Source organism: Hemiscyllium ocellatum, chromosome 18 (assembly GCF_020745735.1).
Source record: "Hemiscyllium ocellatum isolate sHemOce1 chromosome 18, sHemOce1.pat.X.cur, whole genome shotgun sequence".
Classification (NCBI taxonomy): Eukaryota; Metazoa; Chordata; class Chondrichthyes; order Orectolobiformes; family Hemiscylliidae; genus Hemiscyllium; species Hemiscyllium ocellatum.
Window position 1 is genome coordinate 75,087,291 of NC_083418.1, and position 22,875 is coordinate 75,110,165.

The 22,875-nt window shown below is 43.0% G+C and overlaps 1 protein-coding gene across 1 annotated transcript in view; it reads right to left on the minus strand.

Moving 5' to 3' along the window:
• The window catches only part of ano5a (anoctamin 5a), a 205,942-nt gene that overhangs the window by 76,283 nt on the left and 106,784 nt on the right, over positions 1 to 22,875 (minus strand). Inside the window, exon 3 of the mRNA XM_060839101.1 lies at positions 18,640 to 18,750. Within this exon, the coding sequence (XP_060695084.1) occupies positions 18,640 to 18,750 (111 nt within the window). The remainder of the gene's footprint in view (positions 1 to 18,639; positions 18,751 to 22,875) is intronic.

Here is a 22,875-nt window from a genome sequence, read left to right on the forward strand (position 1 = left end):
TCACCTTGGCTAATCTCCATTTTTGTTTCCTAAAGTTCTGTTTCCTTGACTCTCTGACCTTCACATCTGTACACAAAAGCAAATCAATGATCCATGAAAATATCATCAGTGGAAAACATATTATTGGCTGCAAAGTTTTTTTGCGCAATAAATCTTAAACAGCCACAACAAAAACTTGCTTGTTTTGTAATCATACAGAACTCACTGGTACAGAATGGCTCTAACTGAGACACAAAGGATTTCTGGCTACTCAGAAGGGAGCTCTTGTGTTATATGTCTTACAGCCAATTGTCAATTTACCTTTAAAAAACATGTTCATGATATCTTTACTGTATCACAGCTTATGGCTAAAAACCTCACAACTCCAGGTTATAGTCCATCAGGTGGTTGAAGGAGCAGTGCTCCAAAAGCTAGTGCTTCCAATTAAACCTTTAGACCATAACCTGGTGTTGTGTGATTTTAACTTTGTACACCCCAGTCCAACACTGGCATCTCCACATCATAGCTTATGGCCTAAGGGTAAAAGATCACACTACACCATCTTACCAGACATCACTTGAAACGCACAACCCTACTGTAAGCATGCTTCTCTGTCGTAACTCGATGGTGTAAATATTAGCTCAGACACTTCTGTGCTTGAGGAATGCAACATCTACATATCATAATTAGTTACTGAATTCTTCAATACCACAATAAATATCCAGTTTCTCACGTCAAGGGAGATAATATGAGCACTATCGCATCACGTACGACAGCCTGATATAGAATCCTGTAGCATCCTAATGAGGTAAACTTCCATTCTCCAAGAGAAGAGAGGTTCAATTTTCTAAAGCTGTCATCATAGAATAATCCCCCTCAAGCCAGGCACTAGTTTGTCGAACCTTCACTGTACCACAACTGATGTAAAGTATATACTTTCTTAAATGTGGAGACCAAAACTCCCCACAATATTCCAGATGTTGTCTCATTAAATCCTGTACAACAAGACATCTTTATTCCTGTACTCCAATGCCCTTGCATTAGAAGCCAACATTCCCAATTGCTTGCATGCAACTTTTTAGGTAAGTTGCACACACCTTTCTCGGTACCTGTGATTCAGTCACATATTAGTGGGTTGTTCGGCTCATCTCATGTAGCTCTAAGCCCTGAAAATGAACAGAGAACTTCCCAGCTGGTAGAAGATCAAGCAGTAGATTTGCATATAGATCACGCAGCTTAAACCATTGTATCAGGGAAGCTTTGTATTTCATTTATTGCATCAGCCAGTCAAATAAAAATGAACTGCAGCTCATCGCTAGGGCAACAACATATAAAAACAAAGTGGTGAATGGCAGTAGTAAATCAACGTTATAAGTGTAAACCAGCTCATTATTAGTTACAGAGAATCAAATAGAGTCTCTTGTGGTGTGGTGGTAATGTCTGTACTTCTGGACCAGGAGGTCCAAGTTCAAGCGCCACCTGCTTCAGAGGTATATCATAACATCTTTGAACAGGTTGCTTTGAACTACCTAGAATCAAAAAGGCTGGATTGATATTTAGGTTAGCATTATTGAACCTGACAGGACAGCATTTGTACCAACATGCTCTTTGAGCAAGGTATTGAATTATTCTCCCACTTTCCCCATAGCCCTGCAATGCTCTCTTAGGTACCTAACCAGCTTCCATTTCAAATATAACACTCAAGCTACTTCTGCTGTCAGTGAATAGCTCTGCAGATCGCATAAAAATACATTCACTGCCATTTTAGAATTACAATGTCTTGAGGCGTTAAGTAATTCTTTTGCCTAACACAGTTTAACAGAAACATTCACCTGCACAGTTCACCACACAAACTTCATTTCAAGATGTTCTTATTCTTTCTGCACAGTATTGCACCCATTTCCATAGCTAGCCGACAATACCACAAGGTGGCAGTATCACAGGGTCCTCTCGTGTGGTCTATTTGTTTTGCACATTCTATCCAACCACTGCAATAAGCATGGATATCAAAAGACCACAAGATAACACTTACTGTTTAACTGCTGTTGAATTCTTACTTCCTGGAATAATCCAATTTCCCTATTCATTTTTATAACGGCTGATTTTAATGAATAATATTTCCATAAACTTTCCTGACAGGAAAAGATCCATCCAGGCAACTTATTATTCATCCACTGACATATGTTTGTGTTAATATAGGGAGGGGGTTGGAGTGAGGGGAGGGGAAACACAGTGGCAGGGAGAGACATAGGGTTGGATGGATATGGGAGGTGGGAGGTACGGGGGGAGTGGGAGAGAGAAGGGGATTGAGGTGAGGGAAGCACACTGGGAAGGGGAAGGTCTCAGTAAGGTAGGTATAGGGGGTACACGCTGGGTGGAGGTGGAGCAAAGGGAAGGGGGATGGATCCAAGTTAGGGGTCAGAGCACTGTGGTGGGGAAGTGTTTATTAAAGAGAGGAGGGGACAACTAAGGGAACAGGCATCTTTAAAGGGGATGGTGTATTGGGAAGGATGGGGGCACAGTGTGGCAAAGGGCACTATGAAGGGAATAGGGGCACAAGTGAAATGAGGAGAGGCACAGTTGGCCTGAATTAGCTCAATGCACAGATCTCAAAAAATCATAATCGGTCTCTAGCAGGCAGAGGATCACAAACTTTCACAGAGAGTTACAGAAAGGAGTGACAGACGTATCTGACGTTATACAAGGAGCTCATTCTCAATGAGCTGAAGACTGTGGAGACAGCAGACCTGTGAACATTGCTCTAGTCACCTGCTGAGTACTTTACAAAACAGCTTTGGGTTTCAAAAGTGGAAGAAGAGAGATACAGCTGTACTGAGGAAATATTGGGGATACAGAAGCTGGTATTCCCGATGACAGATCGACTGTGATCCAAGGTTGACAGCTCCAGATTCAACCCACGGAGACAACGAGGCAGACATCACAGGCTGAGCTGGCCATGTGGTTTCTGTCAACTTTCAACACTGCTTTGACATCGAAAATGTAACTGGATATTTATTGATTGACGCAGAACTAGGATAGAGAGCCAGAGGGCCAGATTCTCATTATTGAGATGAGTCAGAGAGTTGTCCATCTCATCCATGCTGACCAGATATACTAAATTAATCTAGTCCCATTTGCCAGCAATTAGCCCATATCCTCTAAACCCTTTCTATTCATACACCCATTTAGGTGCCTTTTAAATGTTGTAATTGTACCAGCCTCCATTACTTCCACTTCCATACACGCACCACTCTGTGTGTGAAAAAGTTGCCCCTTAGGTCCCTTTTAAATCTTATCCCTTTCATCATAAACCCATATGTCTAGACTTCCCTACCTTGAGAAAAAGACCGTCTATTTACCCTATCTATGTCCCTCATGATTTTATAAACCTCTATAAGGTCACCCCTCAGCCTCCAAGACTCAAGGGAAAATAGACCCAGCCTATTCAGCCTCAAACCCTCCAACCCTGACAACATCTTTGTCAATCTTTTCTGCGCCCTTTCAAGTTTCACAACATCAATACTATGGCAGGGAGAGCAGAATTAAATGCAGTATTCCAAAAGTGGCCTCACCAAAGTCCTCTACAGCAGCCCAGGAATTGGGAAATTCCAAGCTTCCCAGGGGAATGAAGTCGGTATGGGAGGTGGGGGGGGTGGGGGTTGAGTTGATTTTCAGGTAAAGTTGCATCAGCTGTACCCTGAACAGAGATAACTTTCAGCCTCAGTTGATGATGGAGAGCTGTCTAAAAGGCCCACTTTGTCCTGACTTCATCCCAGCTGCAATTAAACAAAATAGGGAAAGAAGAAATCCAGGAGAAGTGCCTGACGTACGGCCGTGTTGATAACGCTGGGTATGAAGGGGGTATGTTATCTTCAGCCGTGTTGATAACGCTGGGTATGAAGGGGGTATGTTATCTTCAGCTGTGTTGATAATGCTGGGTATGAAGGGGGTATGTTGTCTTCAGCCGTGTTGATAATGCTGGGTATGAGGGGGGTATGCTGTCTTCAGCCGTGTTGATAATGCTGGGTATGAGGGGGGTATGCTGTCTTTAGCCGTGTTGATAATGCTGGGTATGAAGGGGGTATGTTGTCTTCAGCCGTGTTGATAATGCTGGGTATGAAGGGGGTATGTTGTCTTCAGCCGTGTTGATAACGCTGGGTATGAGGGGGGTATGCTGTCTTTAGCCGTGTTGATAATGCTGGGTATGAAGGGGGTATGTTATCTTCAGCCGACTTGATAATGCTGGGTATGAAGGGGGTATGTTGTCTTCAGCCAAGTTGATAATGCTGGGTATGAAGGGGGTATGTTGTCTTCAGCCGTGTTGATAATGCTGAGTATGAAGGGGGTATGTTGTCTTATGTCTCTCAGTCAGTACGTCAACTTTAGAGCCTTTCAAAGTCACGCCTCTAGTATCTGTCTATCATAGGATGTGATCTGAGCACATAAAGCAGATCTCATACCCCTTCCTACCTCTGATCACTCAAAGTATATCCCTCTACATGCCTTTTGTTTCAATCCTAACAGCGTGACATTTGCCCAGGCACTCACATACCTGAGGAATGTACATAATAATCAGGTATACTGAAAGGCGTAGGATTATTCAAACCACAATCTATGCTCATTTTCTAGTGTTACAGGAGTTAATATCAGCTTTACTGTCGCAGGTAGTTGGAGGTAAACTCACACGAATATGAGTTCTGAAATTAAAGGGAAAGTCAGCATAGTTCTACCGGATCACAGGGCTGCTCCCTCATTCGAGGTGATGGTTTACCAGTGAGTAACCACACCTCAGATGAGGAAAGAGGTTGAGGAGGAGAGTCCTTCATGGTAACCTCAGCTAGTGCAGGAATTAAACCCACACTGTTGGCATCATTCTCTATTGCAAAGCAGCCATCCAGCCAACTGAGCTAACTAAACTAAATTATTGTGTGTAAGATGAAATTCATTCCTCAATTTACTACTCGTCTGCTATTTCTGATGCCAAAACAAACAGTGGAACATCTACTCACAGACATGAGAATGCCACCTGAACATCTTAAACATTAACTGTTAAAAAAGATATAAATGGAGCCATTCGAGAGCTGAGCTGGAGAAGCAGAATGATGCAATAAATCCCTCTAATGGTGACAGAGCTGACAGAAGATTTAGCGAACAGTGTTAATTTTTCCACAAGATGGGTAAACTGATAGGAATGTTAAGACAGACTCAGTAATTTCTGCTTGGAAGAAACATGACGCAGCCCACAGGAATTATACACATACAGATGATTCACTTCACAGCAGGGCTTGAGATATAAAAGCTCAAGAGACATGATCGTAACAGTGAAACATTTTGAAAGGATCTTTTATTTTGAAGTGACATGCCAAAATCTGCATTAAAAATCCCCATAGTCACAATTTTTATCTCATTATTAACTAGCTGATGTGGGACTATATTTACTGTCATTGCCTCAAAAGCACGAAACTCCTTCCCTAACAGCATTATGGGATTAGCTACATCTCATGGGCTGTAGTAGTTCAAGAGGGTAGCTCACTCCCAAGGCAATAAGGGAATGGGCAAAAATGCTGGCCCAGCCAATGATGTCCACATTCTATGAATGAACAAAAATAATACTCCAGAGATTAATCAGGCCCTTGTCTCAGCACAGAGTTGAGAATGATAGATGAGTTTTAATTTCAAAAGTTAACTGCTGTCTATTGCTTCATTATAAATGCAAAATAGTGCACTGCAGGACAATGTGACCCATTGAAGCTTACAAAATGTTTAAAAGGATAGATGTTTGTCTGCAGGTAAGATGTTTCCCCTAGTTAGGGAGTTCAGCACAATTTCAAAATAAAGTGGATGGGCATTTAGGTCAGAGATGATGAGAAATATTTTACTCAGAAGATTGTGAACCTTTGCAATTCTTCGGCACAAAAGAGTGTAAAAGCCCAGTCTTTGAGGCATACTTAAAACTGAACAAAAGCAGAAGTTGCTGGAAAAGTTCAGCAGGTCTGGCAGCATCTATGAAGAAAAATCAGAGTTAATGTTTCAGGTCTGGTGACCCTTCCTCAGAACTCAATACCTGATTGCCAGTAGCGTACAGGGCTCTGGGCATGGGTTGAGTAAAAGGCTTTGAAGTGCTCTATCAGCCATGATCACATTGAATGGAGTGGTCGTTTCCATGGGCTGAATGGCCATATTTTGTTGCTGTGTCACAATAATAGTGATCTAATTCTAAAGACAGATCCCTAAGAACAAACTGCGATATTTTGAAAAGTTGTTAAATACCAAAAACATCCTATGACTTCTGCGGGAGATACTAGATAAAAGGTAAAGATTAAACCCAGCATCCCGTTTGTTTCAGACAATACCCTTTTCTGGTCAGTGAGCAGAAACATAGACTGTGTAGTCAGATCATTCCTGGAGTGCTGAGAGAAGATGATTTACCCTCTACTCAGTAAACACTAAGAGCACATTTATTAACTATTTACACTATTTACAGGAGACATGTAAAGAGATCTTTGCTATCTACACACTCAGGTTCCACATCACTGATAATCTAGTCAACATTGTAAATATTCACCCGTTACTCTACGCGCACAGAGATTGGATGCAGAGTGAACCTGAATCAGCCACCACTATATTCAGCTTTGCTCAATACATTTTTGATTTTCAGAAATATGACCTTGCTTTCACTTTTGTTTCAATAACTGAGCAACAACTACATAACGTTTATAACATCATAATGAAGCAGAAAGGGCTGGAGCCTGATGAAACTTAGATTTTGATTTCCAATATGCTAGGTTTCCCACATTTTAAATATTCATGATTTGCATTGAACTGTATGTCTTATTCAAGATCTTACATACAAGTATTGTCTAAAATATTTGACTTCCTGTTCTGTTTTGCTAAGTTTTAAAGATTTTTTTCTACATGAACAATCTCTGCCACCTGGGGACTTATCAAAGGAAACTCAGCAATTTATCAGCAGAGTTCACTCAAAAAGCCTTTGGAAATTAATTTGCTTTCCACTGCTAATTTATCTCAGTAAGGTGAATGTTTATTGCCCGATGTTTAGCATTTAAACAATTCTTTAAAAGATCCATGTTACAATGTTGATTTCTTAATTTCACTAAGTAGTTTGGAACCGTTAATATTCATCAAAATTACAGCGGAACAGTACCACTTGCTTCCAAAAGCATGTGTGGCTCTCAGTGTGGGTCACGCTGTCTGAGTATGTACAACTCCATTATCTAAAAGGCCCTAGAACCAGTTAGCTAACTGTTCTAACTCTCCTCCAAATCTCTTCAAAAATTATTTGACAAAAGGCTATAGGAACACATTGCTCGGGTATAGCATACTTGTACAAAAGAATGTCTGCTTGGATGTGAGAAGGTAGACAAGCGGGAGACTGGAAGAACACAGCAAGCCAGGCAGCTTCAGAAGGTGGAGAAGTCAACGTTTTGGGTGTTCTTTAGGACTGGGCGTGGGTGTCGGGGGAGCTGCAGATAAAGGGAGTGGTGGGGGCAGGGTGGTGAAGTAGGGATAGGTGAAGACAGGCAGAGGGTATGACCTGGTTGGTCAATGGGAGAAATGAATCAGCTTGGTGGCTGAGAGGAGTGGAAGGGAGGGGTGGGGCTGGGAAGGGAGTCAGAGGATGGGAAGGGAAATTATTTGAAATTGGAGGACTCAAATGTTGAGTTCTCAAGACTGTAGGCTGACCAGACGGAAGATGAGGGGCTGTTACTCAAACTTGCGGTTTGGTTCATGTGGCAAGGGAGGAGGCCGGGGATGGTCATGTCGGAAAGGGAGTGGGAAGGGGAATTGAAATGGGCGGTGACTGGGAGGTCCGGACAGCCCCTGCAGGCCCGGCTAAGATGTTTGGCATTTGGCTGCTTTGCATGTTGATTGTAGCTTTTGCTTCATTTCCATTAAACTTCAGCGTGTTTACCAAGCATAGAGAATTGCAGAATCATTGGTCTAGAAATTTCCATTGGACAGTCATGTTAAAATAGCGGTAGCAGGCTTTACCAGCGTTTATACCAATTGGGGTGTAAAACGACACCTAACTTGCTTCAGACGTTCTGCAACATGGTTATGAAATTCTGACACTTTCTCTTTCAGCAAAACAGCATTGTCATGGAGATAAATTTTGGACAAATAAACAAGAAAGAGTTTGGAAGCAAAAGGCTTAAAAAAAATGCCACCCGACCGCTACTTTTTGTTGATAAGTAATAATTATATTTATATATTCCACCAGCTGTCAAGTATAACTTGAGATAAAAACACGGCTGAGGCTGAGGGGTGACCTTATAGAGGTTTATAAAATCATGAGGGGCATGGATAGGGTAAATAGACAAAGTCATCTCCCTGAAATGGGGAAGAGCCCAAAACTAGAAAGGTTTAGGGGGAAGAGGGGAAAAATTTAAAAATGGACCTAAGGGGCAACATTGTCACACCGAGGGTGTTGCATGCATGGAATGAACTGCCAGAGGAAGTGGAGGAGGCTGGTACAGTTACAACATTTAAAAGGCATGTGGTTGGGCATATGAATAGTGTGTTGGTGGGAAAGCACAGCAGGTCAGGCAGCATCCGAGGAGCAGGAGCATCAACATTTTGGGCATAAGCCCTTCATCAGGAATTCCTGATATATGATATGAATAGGAAGGGTTGACAGAGGTATGGGTCAACTGCTGGCAATTGGGATCTATTTAGGATATCTGGTCGGCCTGGACAAGTTGGAGCGAAGGGTCTGTTTCTGTGCTGTACATCTCTATGACAAGGACAAGCCAGGGCATCAAGGCAGTCAAACCCTATCACTGGGGCAAAGCAGAAATTGCTGGCAAAGCACAGCAGGTCTGGGCAGCATCTGTGGAGAGAAATCAAAGTTTATGTTTCAGGTCCAGTGATCCTTCTTCTGAACATCACAGGGACCTTGTAAATACCCAACCTATTACACAAACTATGCTGCACACTCTCAAGGACTGTTCCCCCTAAAGACTGCATTTCTACAGAAGTATTGTCCTGTCCATTGGAGGCCATAGGAATGAAGCAGAGGTGATTAGATGGGGTGATGGGACTGGTTTAACATATCATGGCAGCAATTACAAACTCTGCCATTTGACAGAGGAAGAGAGGTTGGGTCACATAGACTCATGGTGGTGGCAGTGTCGATGGAGGCAAGATGGCACCAGGGAACGGCGTCTCTTGAATCATTGGCACAGCGAGGGTACGCACAGCTGGCTGCTTCAGACCTGTGGCTGATTCAGGGGTAGGTAGGATTAAGACATCTCTGACACACATTCGAAATTGTCAGTGTTAGTTTTCCTTTCGTAATTGCATCCTCCCACCCCTGATGTCTCCACAGTGCACAGTGCACAGTGGGTGGCACGGTGGCACAGTGGTTAGCACTGCTGCCTCACAGCGCCTGAGACCCGGGTTCAATTCCCGACTCTGGCGACTGACTGTGTGGAGTTTGCACGTTCTCCCCGTGTCTGCGTGGGTTTCCTCCGGGTGCTCCGGTTTCCTCCCACAGTCCAAAGATGTGCGGGTCAGGTGAATTGGCCATGCTAAATTGCCCGTAGTGTTAGGTAAGGGGTAAATGTGGGGGTATGGGTGGGTTGCGCTTCGGCGGGTCGGTGTGGACTTGTTGGGCCGAAGGGCCTGTTTCCACACTGTAAGTCTAATCTAAGAACTTGCACCTTTATTCAAGGGATGTGAAAATCACTAATTAGACCAGCATTTCTTATCCATCCACAATTGCCTTGAACTGAGTGCCTAATTTTGCATGTTCTCCCTACATCTGTGGGGGCTTCCTCCGGGTGCCTCAGTTTTCTCCCACAGTCCAAAGATGTGCAGGTGAGAGTAGATTGACCATGCTAAATTGACCATAATGTCCAGGGTTGTGCAGGCTAGTGGGTTAGACATGGGAAGCACAGGGTTATCATGGACAGAGTAGGAGGGTGGATCTGGGTGGGCTACTCTTCAGAGGGTTAGTGTGAACTTTATGGGCCAAATGGTCTGCTTCCACACTGTAGAGATTCTATGATTCTAAGATTTCAGAGAGTAGATAAGTGTCAACCACATTACTATGGGTCTGGAGTCACTTGTAGGCCAGACCAGGCAGGTCTCCTTCCCAAAAGGACATTAGTGAGTCAGATCAGTTTTTACAACAATCAATTATAGTTTCAAAGTCATCATCAATAAAACTGCTCTCAATTCCAGATGTCATTCATTGAATTTAAGTTCCACTAGCTACCAGGGTGGGTTTTGAAACCATGTGTGAACAGCTTGGGACTCGGGATTACTCATCCACTGACATCACCACCCTGTCGTTTCCTAGCTTTTCGAAGCTTCAACTATAGCAAACTTTGTTTTAAATGACACCTAACAAACCAACAAAAATGATATACATCCAATACTGGAGGTCTAATTTATTATTACAATCTCTGCGATGTCTGAGTGGTCAGTTGAGGGTGTGAGTGAGAAAGTGCTCTGTCGGTAAGTTTTATTTAAGACAAAGTTGCATTATTATTTAAGTGATTTATGATATAAATAGAGTATAACAGTGATGTGCAAACCCCCTGCATCATGTTTCTGTTACTTACTGTGTGATTTTACATTGATTATGTGAACCTCTTGACCAACTATTATATTTGATCATCTGGTACCCCATGGGCGCCAGTTGATAAACTTTGTACAACTTCTAGTATACATAGAAACTAGGTGCCGGAATAGTCTATTCAGCCCTTCAAACCTGGTCTGCCATTCAATATGATCACAGCTGATTGTCCAACTCAGTCCCCTCTTCTAATGCCCTTTGATTCATTTAGCCCCAAGAACTCTTTTTATCTGCTCTCGTGGCAGAGAATTCCATGGGTTCACTGCTCTCTGGGTGATGAAATAACTACTCTCCTTCTCTAACTGAGATAAATCTTTCTGTAAACTTTCTTATAATATCTTGTAAAAACCAACGACTGAACGGAAGGTGTGAAAATTAAGACCAAATTCTCTGTGGGCCCTGACTGGCGTATTCCCCATCCTCTAATGGGGCTGCGGTGAAGATAGCTGAGAATGTGATAGGTAGATGAAGGTGGGGGTGAAGGTGATAGGTCGGAGAAGAGGGTGGAGCAGATAGATGGGAAGGAAGATGGACAGGCAAGACAATTCAAGAGGGCAGTGCCAAGTTGGAAGGCTGGATCTGGAACAAGGTTGGGGTGGGGGGAAATGAGGAAACTGGTGAAATCCACATTGAGCCCGTGCAGTTGAAGAGTCCACTCTCAAACTCTTACCGCCCAATGCCTGGAGGAAGAACACCTCCTCTTCTGTCTTGGGATCTTCCAACCACAGGATCAATATGGATTTCACCAACTTCTCATCTGATCTCCAACAGCTGCAGTCCTCGCCTTCTCCGAGCAATATTGAGAGCAACAGATTTTATTTTGGCTCCTCCAATGTGTCAGTCCTATTTCATTAGTGCATTAGATTAGATTGCTTAGTGGAAAACAGGCCCTTCGGCCCAACAAGTCCACACTGACCCGCCAAAGCTTAACCCACCTATACCCATTCTCCGACATTTACCCGTTCACCTAACACTATGGACAATTTAGCATGGCCAATTCATCTAACCTGCATCTTTTTTGGATTGTGGGAGGAAACCCACGCAGACACGGGGAGAATGTGCTGACACGGGGAGAATGTGCAAACTCCACACAGAGAGTCGCCTGAGGCAGGAATTGAACCCAGGTCTCTGGCGCTGTGGGGCAGCAGTGCTAACCACTGTGCCACCGTGCTGCCCACATTCTGTAGCACAGTTAGGATATGATGTGGAGATGCCAGTGTTGGACTGGAGTGGACAAAGTCAGAAGTCACAGGACACCAGTTTATAGTCCACCAGGTTTATTTGAAATCACAAGCTTCAGGAACAGCACTCTGAAAGCTTGTGATTTAAAATAAACCTATCAGACCATAACCTGGCATCATGCAACATCCGACATTTCAGACAGCAGAATCACTTTAATTAACAAAGCTGACTTTCAGAATCACCAGTCTTTGATGGGTTGACACTGTTCCCAACTCCTTCACTCAGTGTAGCTCAGTAATGGGAGACAGGGACAGGCAGGAGAACACAAGGAGTTCACTGCAGTTTAACGCAATTCAGATTTGCGCAGCACATGTTCACAATCAGAAACAGATGAGGGATTCCCCAGGTCAACAGAGCAATGTCAATGTTCAGAAACATCTAACCATGGACAGAAATGGGAAACATTTTCTTCTCACATTTTAACAACACACTCTCACAAAAATCACATTGGGGAAATCAGGCCCCTGGCTTAGGAAAAGGCTGCAACACTTGACTTTTTGAACTTTACTTCTTTATTTTTCTACTTCTATCCTAAGAAAACTATTACTGAACTTTTTAACTTATTCCTTTGTTTTTCCACTTCTGTAGCTAAGATTTTGTACCAGGTACTCTGTACTTTTGATGGTGCCTTCTGTGGTGACACTGTACACTTTTCACAATGCTCCTGTATCCCTGAAATTGAGTACAGGCGACGATAAAATCCAAATCTAATTCCACCAGAAACTACAAAATCCATCAGTTGCAAAGTCAATTTATTAAATAAATCTTAAACGGAATCCAAAGCAGAAAATGCACATATTCTGGAAAGTGAGCCACAAGCGAATTGCAGAAGAGGGATTCACCATAAGCAATTTTTTAACAGATCAAAATGAAACCATCTGGGGGGAATGTAATCAATTTATATTTTCTTTACTGACATTTATTTATTTTTTGACCTTTTGTAGAATGTAATTACTGTGAATGTGATCAAATCAAGTCTTAACACAGCAGGTAGTTCAGCAAGTGATTGGAGGCGATTGTCTAGTTAAGTGTCTGGGTAGGTTTAAAGGGGGTACAGCTGGGACTGGGATGTGGTAGGGACTGCAAACCTGTCTTGTGGGGCTCTTGTGCCACAATAGTACTGTCCCACCTTTTATCCAAAGCATTTGAGTTCAAGTTCGACCTGTGTTGGAATTTTATCGTAATATGCCCAAATAGGTCAATTCACAATACTTTAATTGAATTGTAGGGGCTCTTGTGGGACATTGGGATTCAAGTCCCACACATTCCTGAGGTGTGTACTAACATTCTTGAATAGGTCGATCAGAAGATATACCAAGACTGAGTAGTAAGAGCTTTTGTGGTGCAGTGGTGATGTCCCCACCTCTACACCAGAAGTTCCAACTTCAAGTCTTCCCCACACTAGACATATGTTGTAATGTGTCCGAACAGGCTGATTAAAAATATCTGTAAGACTGATCATCTCCTACCTCTGAGCGGGCTCTTGTGGTAGTGTCCCTACCTCTGAACCAGGAGTCTGAGTTCATGTGGAGGCAATGGCCAAGTGGTATTATTCGGCCCTTTGAGTCTGCTCCATCATTAAACGCGATCATGGCTGATCTGATTGAAACCCCAAATCCATATTCCCTCTTACTTCTGATAGCCCTTTGCTCACAAGGGCCTATCCCCCCTCTACCCTGACAGTGTTCAAAGACTCTGTTCCACCACCTTTTCAGGAAGAAGCTTCCAAATACTCTCAAACTTCAATAACCACATAAGGACTAGGAGCCGGAGTAGGCTGTCTGGCCCTTCGAGCCTGCTCCATCATTCAATAAGATCACGGCTGATCTTTTTGTGGACTTAGCTCCACTTACCTGCATTTTCACCATATCCCTTAATTCTTTTGTTTTTCAAAAAGGTATCTACCTTAGTTTTAAAAGCGATTACTGAAGTAGCGTCAACTACTTCCCTGGGCAAGGAATTCCATAAATTAACAACCCTCTGGGTGAAATAGTTCCTTCTCGGTTCAGTCCTAAACCTGCTTCGGCTCATCTTGAGGCCATGCCCTCTTGTCCTAGTTTCACCCACCAGTGGAAACATCCTCTCGACTTCTATTTATCCACTCCCTTCATAATTTTATAAGTTTCTATAAGATCCCCCCTCATTCTTCGGAATTCCAAAGAATATAATCCCAATCTACTCAGCCCCTCCTCATAAGCCAAATCCCTCAACTCCAAAATTAACCCAGTGAACCTCCTCTGCACCCCCTCCAGTGGCAGTACATCCTTTCTTATGTAAGGAGACCAAAACTGCACACAGTATTCCAGGTATGGCCTCACCAGGACCTTGCACAGCTGCAACGTAATCTCTCCACTTTCAAACACAATCCCTTTCGCAATGAAGGACAAAATTCCATTTGCTTTCCTAATTGTTGTACCTGCAAACCAACCTTCTGCGATTAATAAGAAATAAATTATGCGTAAATGGAGACTCTACGTTTTAAACAGTGAACCCGAGTTCCATTCCCTCCCAATCCTCACCACATCTACCTTGACAGGACCCCACACGACCTTAGTTGTTTCAAGCAAGCAATACCTCCAAAGGGATTGGCTCCATTACTAATTCCTCTGGGTAAAAAGTGAGGTCTGCAGATGCTGGAGATCAGAGCTGAAAATGTGTTGCTGGTTAAAGCACAGCAGGTTAGGCAGCATCCAAGGATCAGGAAATTCGACGTTTCGGGCCAGAGCCTTCCTGATGAAGGGCTCTGGCCCGAAACGTCGAATTTCCTGTTCCTTGGATGCTGCCTAACCTGCTGTGCTTTAACCAGCAACACATTTTCAGCGCTAATTCCTCTGGGATAATGAACTGTCCATGACAATGTGAATGCTTTGTATAACGTAACAGATAGAAGAGTTTATGAAGAGCTGTGATATGGAGGTGCTGGTGTTGGACTGGGATGGATAAAGTCAGAGCTCACACAACACCAGGTGTGGTTGGACAGCCTACCTGGAATAATGAATTTATGATGGACAATAATAAACTTAGCATGGAATTACAAAGGATGGACAATGATTGGAAATCAGCCTTGACTGACATGACTGTGGTAATCCACTGCTGCAGAACCTAGACAGAGTGCAGCTACCCACAGACAGCTTGCTAACAAACCTGACTTGCAGACCCTCCAATACGCACCTGACGTTGGACTGGAATGGGACATGATTTGGAGATGGACTGGGGTGGACAAAGTTAAAAATCCAACCGGGTTATAGTCCAACAGGTTTATTTGGAAGCACTAGCCTTCGGAGCACTGCTCCTTCATACTTCACAGCCACCTGATGAAGGAGCAGTGCTCTGAAAGCTAGTGCTTCCAAATAAACCTGTTGGATTATAACCTGGTGTTGTGTGAGTTCTGACTATGAAGAGTTGGTGATAGATTTATTTTTATACAGCGTGGTCACAGAACAATCTATGACACAATTTCCAATTAATGCTGTGCAGTAAAGCAGCCTGATTAGGCTGAATGAACACTGCAGTTGGGAAACACCCACATCCCAATAATTTGTAAACAGGATGCGCTGAGGTCCCTATAAACAGCATCAGACAGCAACTGTAACTGTAGTCTCGCCATCCATATGACTCTGTACAAATTGGGTGGGTGGTTTATGAAGTGCATTTGGTGTTGAGTAGGAAGAAAGTTACAAATATCTCATATGATAGTGTACACATATGTCTTCCCAGAATGACTAACCACTTACAAGATAGATGACTATGTTGCAGTATCCCAGTCAAGAGTTTCAATTCCTGATCCAAGATTTGAAAACACATTCCCCCCAGGCCACAGAGAGCCCTGCCATGCAATACCAAGCTTTTGTTTCTACATTACATAATTGCTTTTAGGAATTAGTTCATAAAACTCTCTCTCATATAAAACTCTATACTGCTGTCAACTTTGTAGGGATTGTAATGAAGCCAGGCAGGAGAATATAAGTTCTCTGATTAGGACTGTTAACCTGGTCCAAATTAAGGAGCCCTGGCTGACAGATTTAAGCAAGAGTGTCAGGGATTCTATTCAGTTGGGTACTGTTCACTCAGAGGCCTGCCTCTGATGGGGCTGGATCAGTGTCATGTGCAACTGAAGAAGGATGTGGTGACAGGATAGTGGAGTTATTTTCGCAGCACAGAGAGAAAAATGCACCCCTGTAGAGATTCGCTCACCTGACACCCGCACTGACATGAGCAGAATTAGCTAACTGGGTAAACATGAAAGCCCATATACTACAAGATTGCTTTCAGACGTGTGGTAAATTTACAGTGGCTGAGTGACAATAGCCTGAAGCACGCTACATTCCCTTACTTCTTTCGAATGATGCTTAGTTTTGACTGGCATGTTCCCTTCACGGTGAATCAATATGAAATTGGCTGACAGCCAGCACCCAAAGGCAAGCAGACAACTGCAGACCCACGAGGCACAGCGGCCTAACATGACACTCTTGAGAGATCCTAAATTTCACTCACTAATGGTAAGGCCACAGGCTTAGAATCCTGTGGCGAGGAAATGATGAAAAGTTGGCAATGTTCGCAGAAAAAAAATGTCTCTCCTGAAAGAGAAAAAAAACCCAAGTTTTTTTTAAAACTGGATTGGAGCCTAAACAGAATAAATATTATTACCTGCCACTCAAAAAAGCTTATTACTTGAAACTGCAAGTTTAAGTCAATAGAATAAGAAGCCCCCAAGTAAATGAGCAAATTTATGAAAAATTATGAGTTTGGTTCTGTGTCAACACCTACTCCAACACTAGCGGGGAATATCAATTTATTACTGCTGCGTTTAGATGCCTGTGTTCAAAGACTGAAAATGCCCTAAAGAAAATAGTTATCAACAAGACACCACTCATTGAGGGATGTTAACCTTACCATCATTAATATTGTTCATCTTTCACCAACAAAACTAAGTTTTTCACAACCTCAGAGTATTGTAAAGAACTCACAGTGATTTTAAAATGAGGTCACTATTGGAAAACAGGGAAATGAAGCAGCTAATCTGTGCACAGTAAGGTTCTACAAAATGCACCGATAATCTGTTCTGATGATCATAGAAGAGGTCCTTTCTCCCAGAGTCTGTACCAACAAAAAATAAACTCAATCTACATTAGTGCCACTTCCCTGTGAAGGTGACTGAGGGATTAACCTTGTCCAAGAAAGCAAAATGACTCCAGTGCAATTCTTCCGAATATCGAGTTAGGGTCTCTACTCAACATTTCATCTTAAGGTCCCCACTACAGACATTGCAGTGCACCACTGGTACTGCACAGAAATGTAAGCCTGGCTTATAAACACAAGTTTCTGTACAATAGCCTGAAAGCTCAGTGCTGACTGGCTCAAATGCCACCTCCAAAATGCTCCTGGAACATGAGTAGAAAATGAAGGGGGGAAAATTGCAGTGAGTATCAGTCTTGGCACTTGCTCAGTTATTTTCAGAAACGTGACGATAATAGGAACAAAACTGCAGTATGTTGTTGTGAAAACAACAAATGCTGGAGATCACAGGGGTCAGGCTGCAGCCATGGAGAGAGAGCAAGCTAATGTTTGTCAGAATCATTGACGTCCTTTAAGCGGCAATTGGATAGGTACATGGATGGGTGCTTAATCTAGGATAGATGTTCGGCACAACATCGTGGGCCGAAGGGCCTGTTCTGTGCTGTATTGTTCTATGTTCTATGTTCTAGGTGACTCTTCATTAGAGCGCAGTACATTGCCTGTTTCTCTCAACTACCTAGGTGTGGGGCCTTGCCACTGGGTCCTGAGCATGCGTAACCATTCCCCCAACCCCACTTTATCCCTCAAAACTACCGCTTCATCCAGCGAGCACAAGCACACGTATTCATTTCCACAATCGCTGATGCTAGTTCAGCACATTCCATCAATTTGCAGTGATCTGTGGGTGGAACTCTAGGACAGGCAGTCATGGACTGCAGTTGTGACCATGCAGGAAGAAGCCAAGGAAGAGACAGAATTCTCTTTAAGCAAGGGGGAAAAAAAAGAGAAGATCGCTCATCTCATTCGTAGTATATTCAAGTTGCTCTCTGGACCAAATGTCTAATCGGATACACATTCACACAACATGAATGAATTTGGTCCCCTTGCTAGAGGTCGATGCATTAGACACAGCTCAGAGGAGGTTCACTGGGTTGATTCCAGAGATAAGGGGTTTGTCTTATTAAGAGAGAGATACTAATCCTACCGTAGCTGTGGAATTTAGCAGAAAGAGAGGCAATCTAGTTGAGGTATACAAGATGCTAAAGGGATTGACAAAGTAGATATAGAAAGGACGTTTCTTCATGTGGGGCAATCTAGAATGAGAGTTCATAGCTTTAGAAGGGTAGCAGATTCAGAATAAAGATGAGGAGAAATTACTCCTCTCAAAGGATCGTGAAAGTCTGGGATTCTCTATCCCAGATTGTGATGAATGTTGGGATACTGAGTAAGTTTAAACAGGAGGCAGACAGATGTTTAATTAGTTATGGTTTGAAGGGTTATGGAGAGTGGGCAGGAGATTGGAGTTGAGGCAGAGATGATATCAGCCATGAGCGGCTGAATTGCGTACTCCTACTCTTAGTTCTTATGTTAACTTGAGCTAACAACTACGTCCAAGATTGTACATTCTAGCTGTGACCAAAGAGAAATAAGGAATTAAATATACAGAAATGGGAGACAGATGTGAAAAGAGTAAAGTCAAAAGTGAAATAGCTCAATACCATTCCATCTTCCCTAGCTTGCAGACTTCCATGACCATTACATGTGGAATGAACACCAATATGAAAAGCCATAGTTCTTACCATTTTCTTTTCGGCATCTTTAGGATCATCCACATAGGAAAGGATAAAGTCAATTCTTCTGACTCCATCGCAGAAGAAAACAGAGTCTTTGCTGTGGATCTGCTTGTCAATCTGAGGAATAAGCAGAAGATGTGATATGAAAACCATGCGGCTGAGCAAAGGGAAAATAGACCCATTTTCAAACTCTGGCATGGCAAGTACTGACCAGAAGTTAAATAATCTGGATACAGCTGCAGCACAGAGACCATGCACACTTAAGCAGCGATAGCAACGAGGTATGCAGGAATCTGGTGCACAAGAATGCTCTTGGTTCTGACAAAGTGTCTTCTGATCATAAGAGTAGGTCCCTCATTCATTTGTTATTTACAGCCATTGAACACAACTACAATTGCAATATAATATAGATATTCTTGCTCAACAAAACAATTATAATACAGCATCCTTCTTTGTCTGGTGAATTTTAGAGAAAGGAGTTGAAAGACCTTCCTCAGAGCATTCATCTTCAAGTTGCTTTGTTATCTAACATTGGTCTAAATCACAAGGCAGCCGACTGAGTCACCACATAAATCGATGCAAGGCTAAAAGTAGGAAACGACAATAAAAACTGCTATGTTGCTGTGTTGTTGTAAAATGCCAAACCTATCAGATTCGCTACCATCCTTCATGGCAACATTGAGAAAAGGACAATATATGCTATGCACTTAGTGACAAAAAAACTGCAGATGCTGGAATCCAAAGTAGACAAACAGAAGGCTGGAAGAACACAGTATGCCAGACAGCATCAGGAGATGGAGGAACCAACGTTTCAGGCATAACCTTTCTTCAGGACTACGCAGTTAGTGGTTTATTTTGGAAGACTGAAGAAGGTTATTGGAGAACCAGATCTAAAAGCTGAGATTGAAGTCATTGATCGACCAGGAGCAGTGATCCTTGCTGTTCCTATGTGTTTAGATTAGATTAGATTCCCTACAGTGTGGAAAAAGGCCCTTCGGCCCAACAAGTCCACACCGACCCTCCGAAGAGCAACCCACCCAGACCCAATCCCCTACATTTACCCCTGACTAATGCACATAACACTCCAGGCAATTTAGCATGGCCAATTCACCTAACCTGCACATCGTTGGCCTTTGGGAGGAAACCGGAGTACCCGGAGGAAACCCACGCAGACACAGGGAGAATGTACAAACTCCACACAGACGGTTCCCTCGTGCTGTGAGGCAGCAGTGCTAACCACTGAGCCACCATGCCACCACGTTGCAGAGACTTGGGAAACTTACAACAGCCACAAAGTACTGGAGAGGTCCTACCACTAGTATTGTAGTAGGATCCTTCAAACCTGGTACAAGGCTGCAGTCCTACAGTCATATTGTCTCTGAAGCAATCACCAAACTAGATCCACTCAGTAAGTCATACCTGACACCAAGCAGCCGCTCTGCACGGAACTTGGCTGCAGCAGGAAGTTCCCCAGGAGGACAACAAGGAGAATTTTCCAATGACCTTAACCCATCCTAAACAGTACAAACCTTTTTGGTTTAGTCAGAAAGGTATGAAGCCAATCGAGAGACTTGGTGACGAATATGCAGAGGGCAAGGCAAACTATCAGTGGGAATGCGCAAACCTCCTACTTATTCAACCATTCCAGCAAAACCTTCTCTGCATGTAGGGGGGAAATGGTCACTGAGTGGTCATCTCAGAATCCACTGAACTGGAGTGGAAACAAGGCATCCGTGATCCTAAGGGACTGCCCATGATACAGTAATTGTGTAAATGTTGATGTGTAGGTGATCTGGTAACTGATCTGTTGCTAACAAGGACTCCACACTGGAAACAAATTCAGAAGCAGATTGTCATGTTCAATATTGCTGGAGCAGGACAATGGTCTAGCATTCTACCCTGACACAGAATTAAACAACTTTACGTGGATGAAATTATGCAGACCCCTTTCATATGGAATTGAATACATCCATCACACAAAAACAGACCTATCTAACTGGTTTATTTTTCCATGTGTTTATAATTCATGTAAACCTCTTCCTGTTCTGATTTTATTTTTAACTATGCCTTTCTCCTTCCTGTATTCATCATTCTCTTAACTGCAACAACTCTATCTATTTCAACCACTCAGTTCTTTCCTGTCGAACACTGTACACTCCCCGTGTAAGAAATTTATCCTAAATTCTTTAACTGAACTGCTGGTGATTCTTTCACATTTCTATTGCCTTGTAGGCCTCACCTACAAGTTGGAATGGTTGTTCCACACCAATGTTATCAAAGCACTTGATTATTTTAAATGAAGTCTATCAGGTTCCCTCATCATCAATTCCATTTCAGGAGAAAGCAGTCCCGGTTTGCATAATCCTTGCTGCAGTTGAACCCTCTTAATTCCAACAGCATTCTTGCAAGTTGGCTCTGCACTGCTTCAATCACCTTTTTTATGGTATAGACACTGGAATAGAGCACAATGCTCCAACTGTGGACTCACTGACAAAGCTTCTAAGTACAGTCCATGTAACCATTCAGAGCTTCACTGCCTTTTGTATTCTATGGCTGGACACTTTTCATTTACATGTGAATTAATTCTGCTGTCTTGAGGCAGCCAACAGAACACAGAGCTCATTGGAACAATGCCTTTTGATTTCCAGTCACCCACTGGGTAGGAATCCTCACCCAGCTGAGTCTAGATTTAAGAAGGTTGCTTCCTTGGGTTACATTCTGCTGTGTGACTCTCATCGGGTTATATTTTAAAATAAATAAAATTGCCTTTAAAACCTGAACTGCCACTTGTGTCAATATAAACACAATGTTATTCAGATGTGCTTTATCTCTTGTTCAGATCCTGTCCACAGAAAGCAAGGAGCCCTCAATTATAAACCACCTCCTCCCCACCTGCCCCCCCCTCCCCACCCTTGCAATAAGGCTGTGCTTCCAGAGATTCTGGAAGATTGACATTGAACATGCAGACAGTTCTCATGTCAAGATTAGAGTGGTGCTGGAAAAGCACAGCAGGTCAGGCAGTATCCGAGGAGCAGGAAAATCAACGTTTTGGGCAGGATCCTAATGAAGGGCTTCTGCCCGAAACATCAATTTTCCCGCTCCTTGGAAGCTGCCTGACCTGCTGTGCTTTTCCAGCACCACTCTAATCTTGATTCTGATCTCCGGCATTTGCAGTACCCACTTTCGGCATGCAGACAGTTCTGTCTGTGTATACGTTGTTTGTGAAACACTCTGCCAGTATAAAACATGTAGCACCCAAATAAACACAATAAACGGGTTGGAGTGACATCACTTGCACAGATACAGCACATGAATGTTTTGCTGAGAGTGGTTTGAGGTGTCAGCACACATTCTCTTGATTCTAATACAACACCCATTGTCATTTAAAAAAATATGAACAGAGGAGCAAAGTATGAGATTACCTCGAGCAGTGCTATCAGGAGTCTCCCATGCTTTCAGATCAGACTAGCATCTAGCTTAATTTGCACCAACTACAAGATTCATTTTATGGATTACAGATGTAATGCTGAATTAATATTAGAGTCTATAAGGTATAATGTCACTGGGCCAGGAATCCGTGCTCTGGGGACATATGCTCAAAACCCACAAAAGCAGCTGGTGAAATGTAAACTCAACTATTTAATCTGGAATTGAAAGCTAGTCTCAGTAATGGTAACCATGACAGCTGAGGGATGGTCATAAAAGTCCATCTGATTTACTAATGTCCGTTTAGGAAGGAAATCTGCTTTCCTTCGCTGGTCTGACCAATATGAGAGTGCAGGCCCAGTTTGGTTGACTCTTTACAGTCCTCTAAAAGCCTAGGAAGAGACTCAGTTCAAGGGCAAATAGGGATGGGTAGCAAATGTTGTTCTTGCCAGTGACAGAAAAAGATAGGTAGATATCCAGGTCTCAGGGAACTAATATCAACTGCGTACGATCCACCTTCAAATACTTACTCACTCCACCTGTGCTGCATGTTGACTGCAGTGTACATTGTGTTATAATATGGTTACTCCATACACAATGGTTAGCTCAGTTGGCTGGACAGCTGGTTTGCAATGCAGAATGGCACCAACAGCTTGGCATTACAGCAGCTCATTAGAATGGTCTTGTCGTTAACCCCACTAAAACCTGAGGAAGGCCATCATATCCAGATTCCTTGTTCAAATCCCCTGCCTTGAATATGTATTGCCTGGACATGATGATGACTGGCCCAATATGCTGGAACTCCCTGCTAGGTTA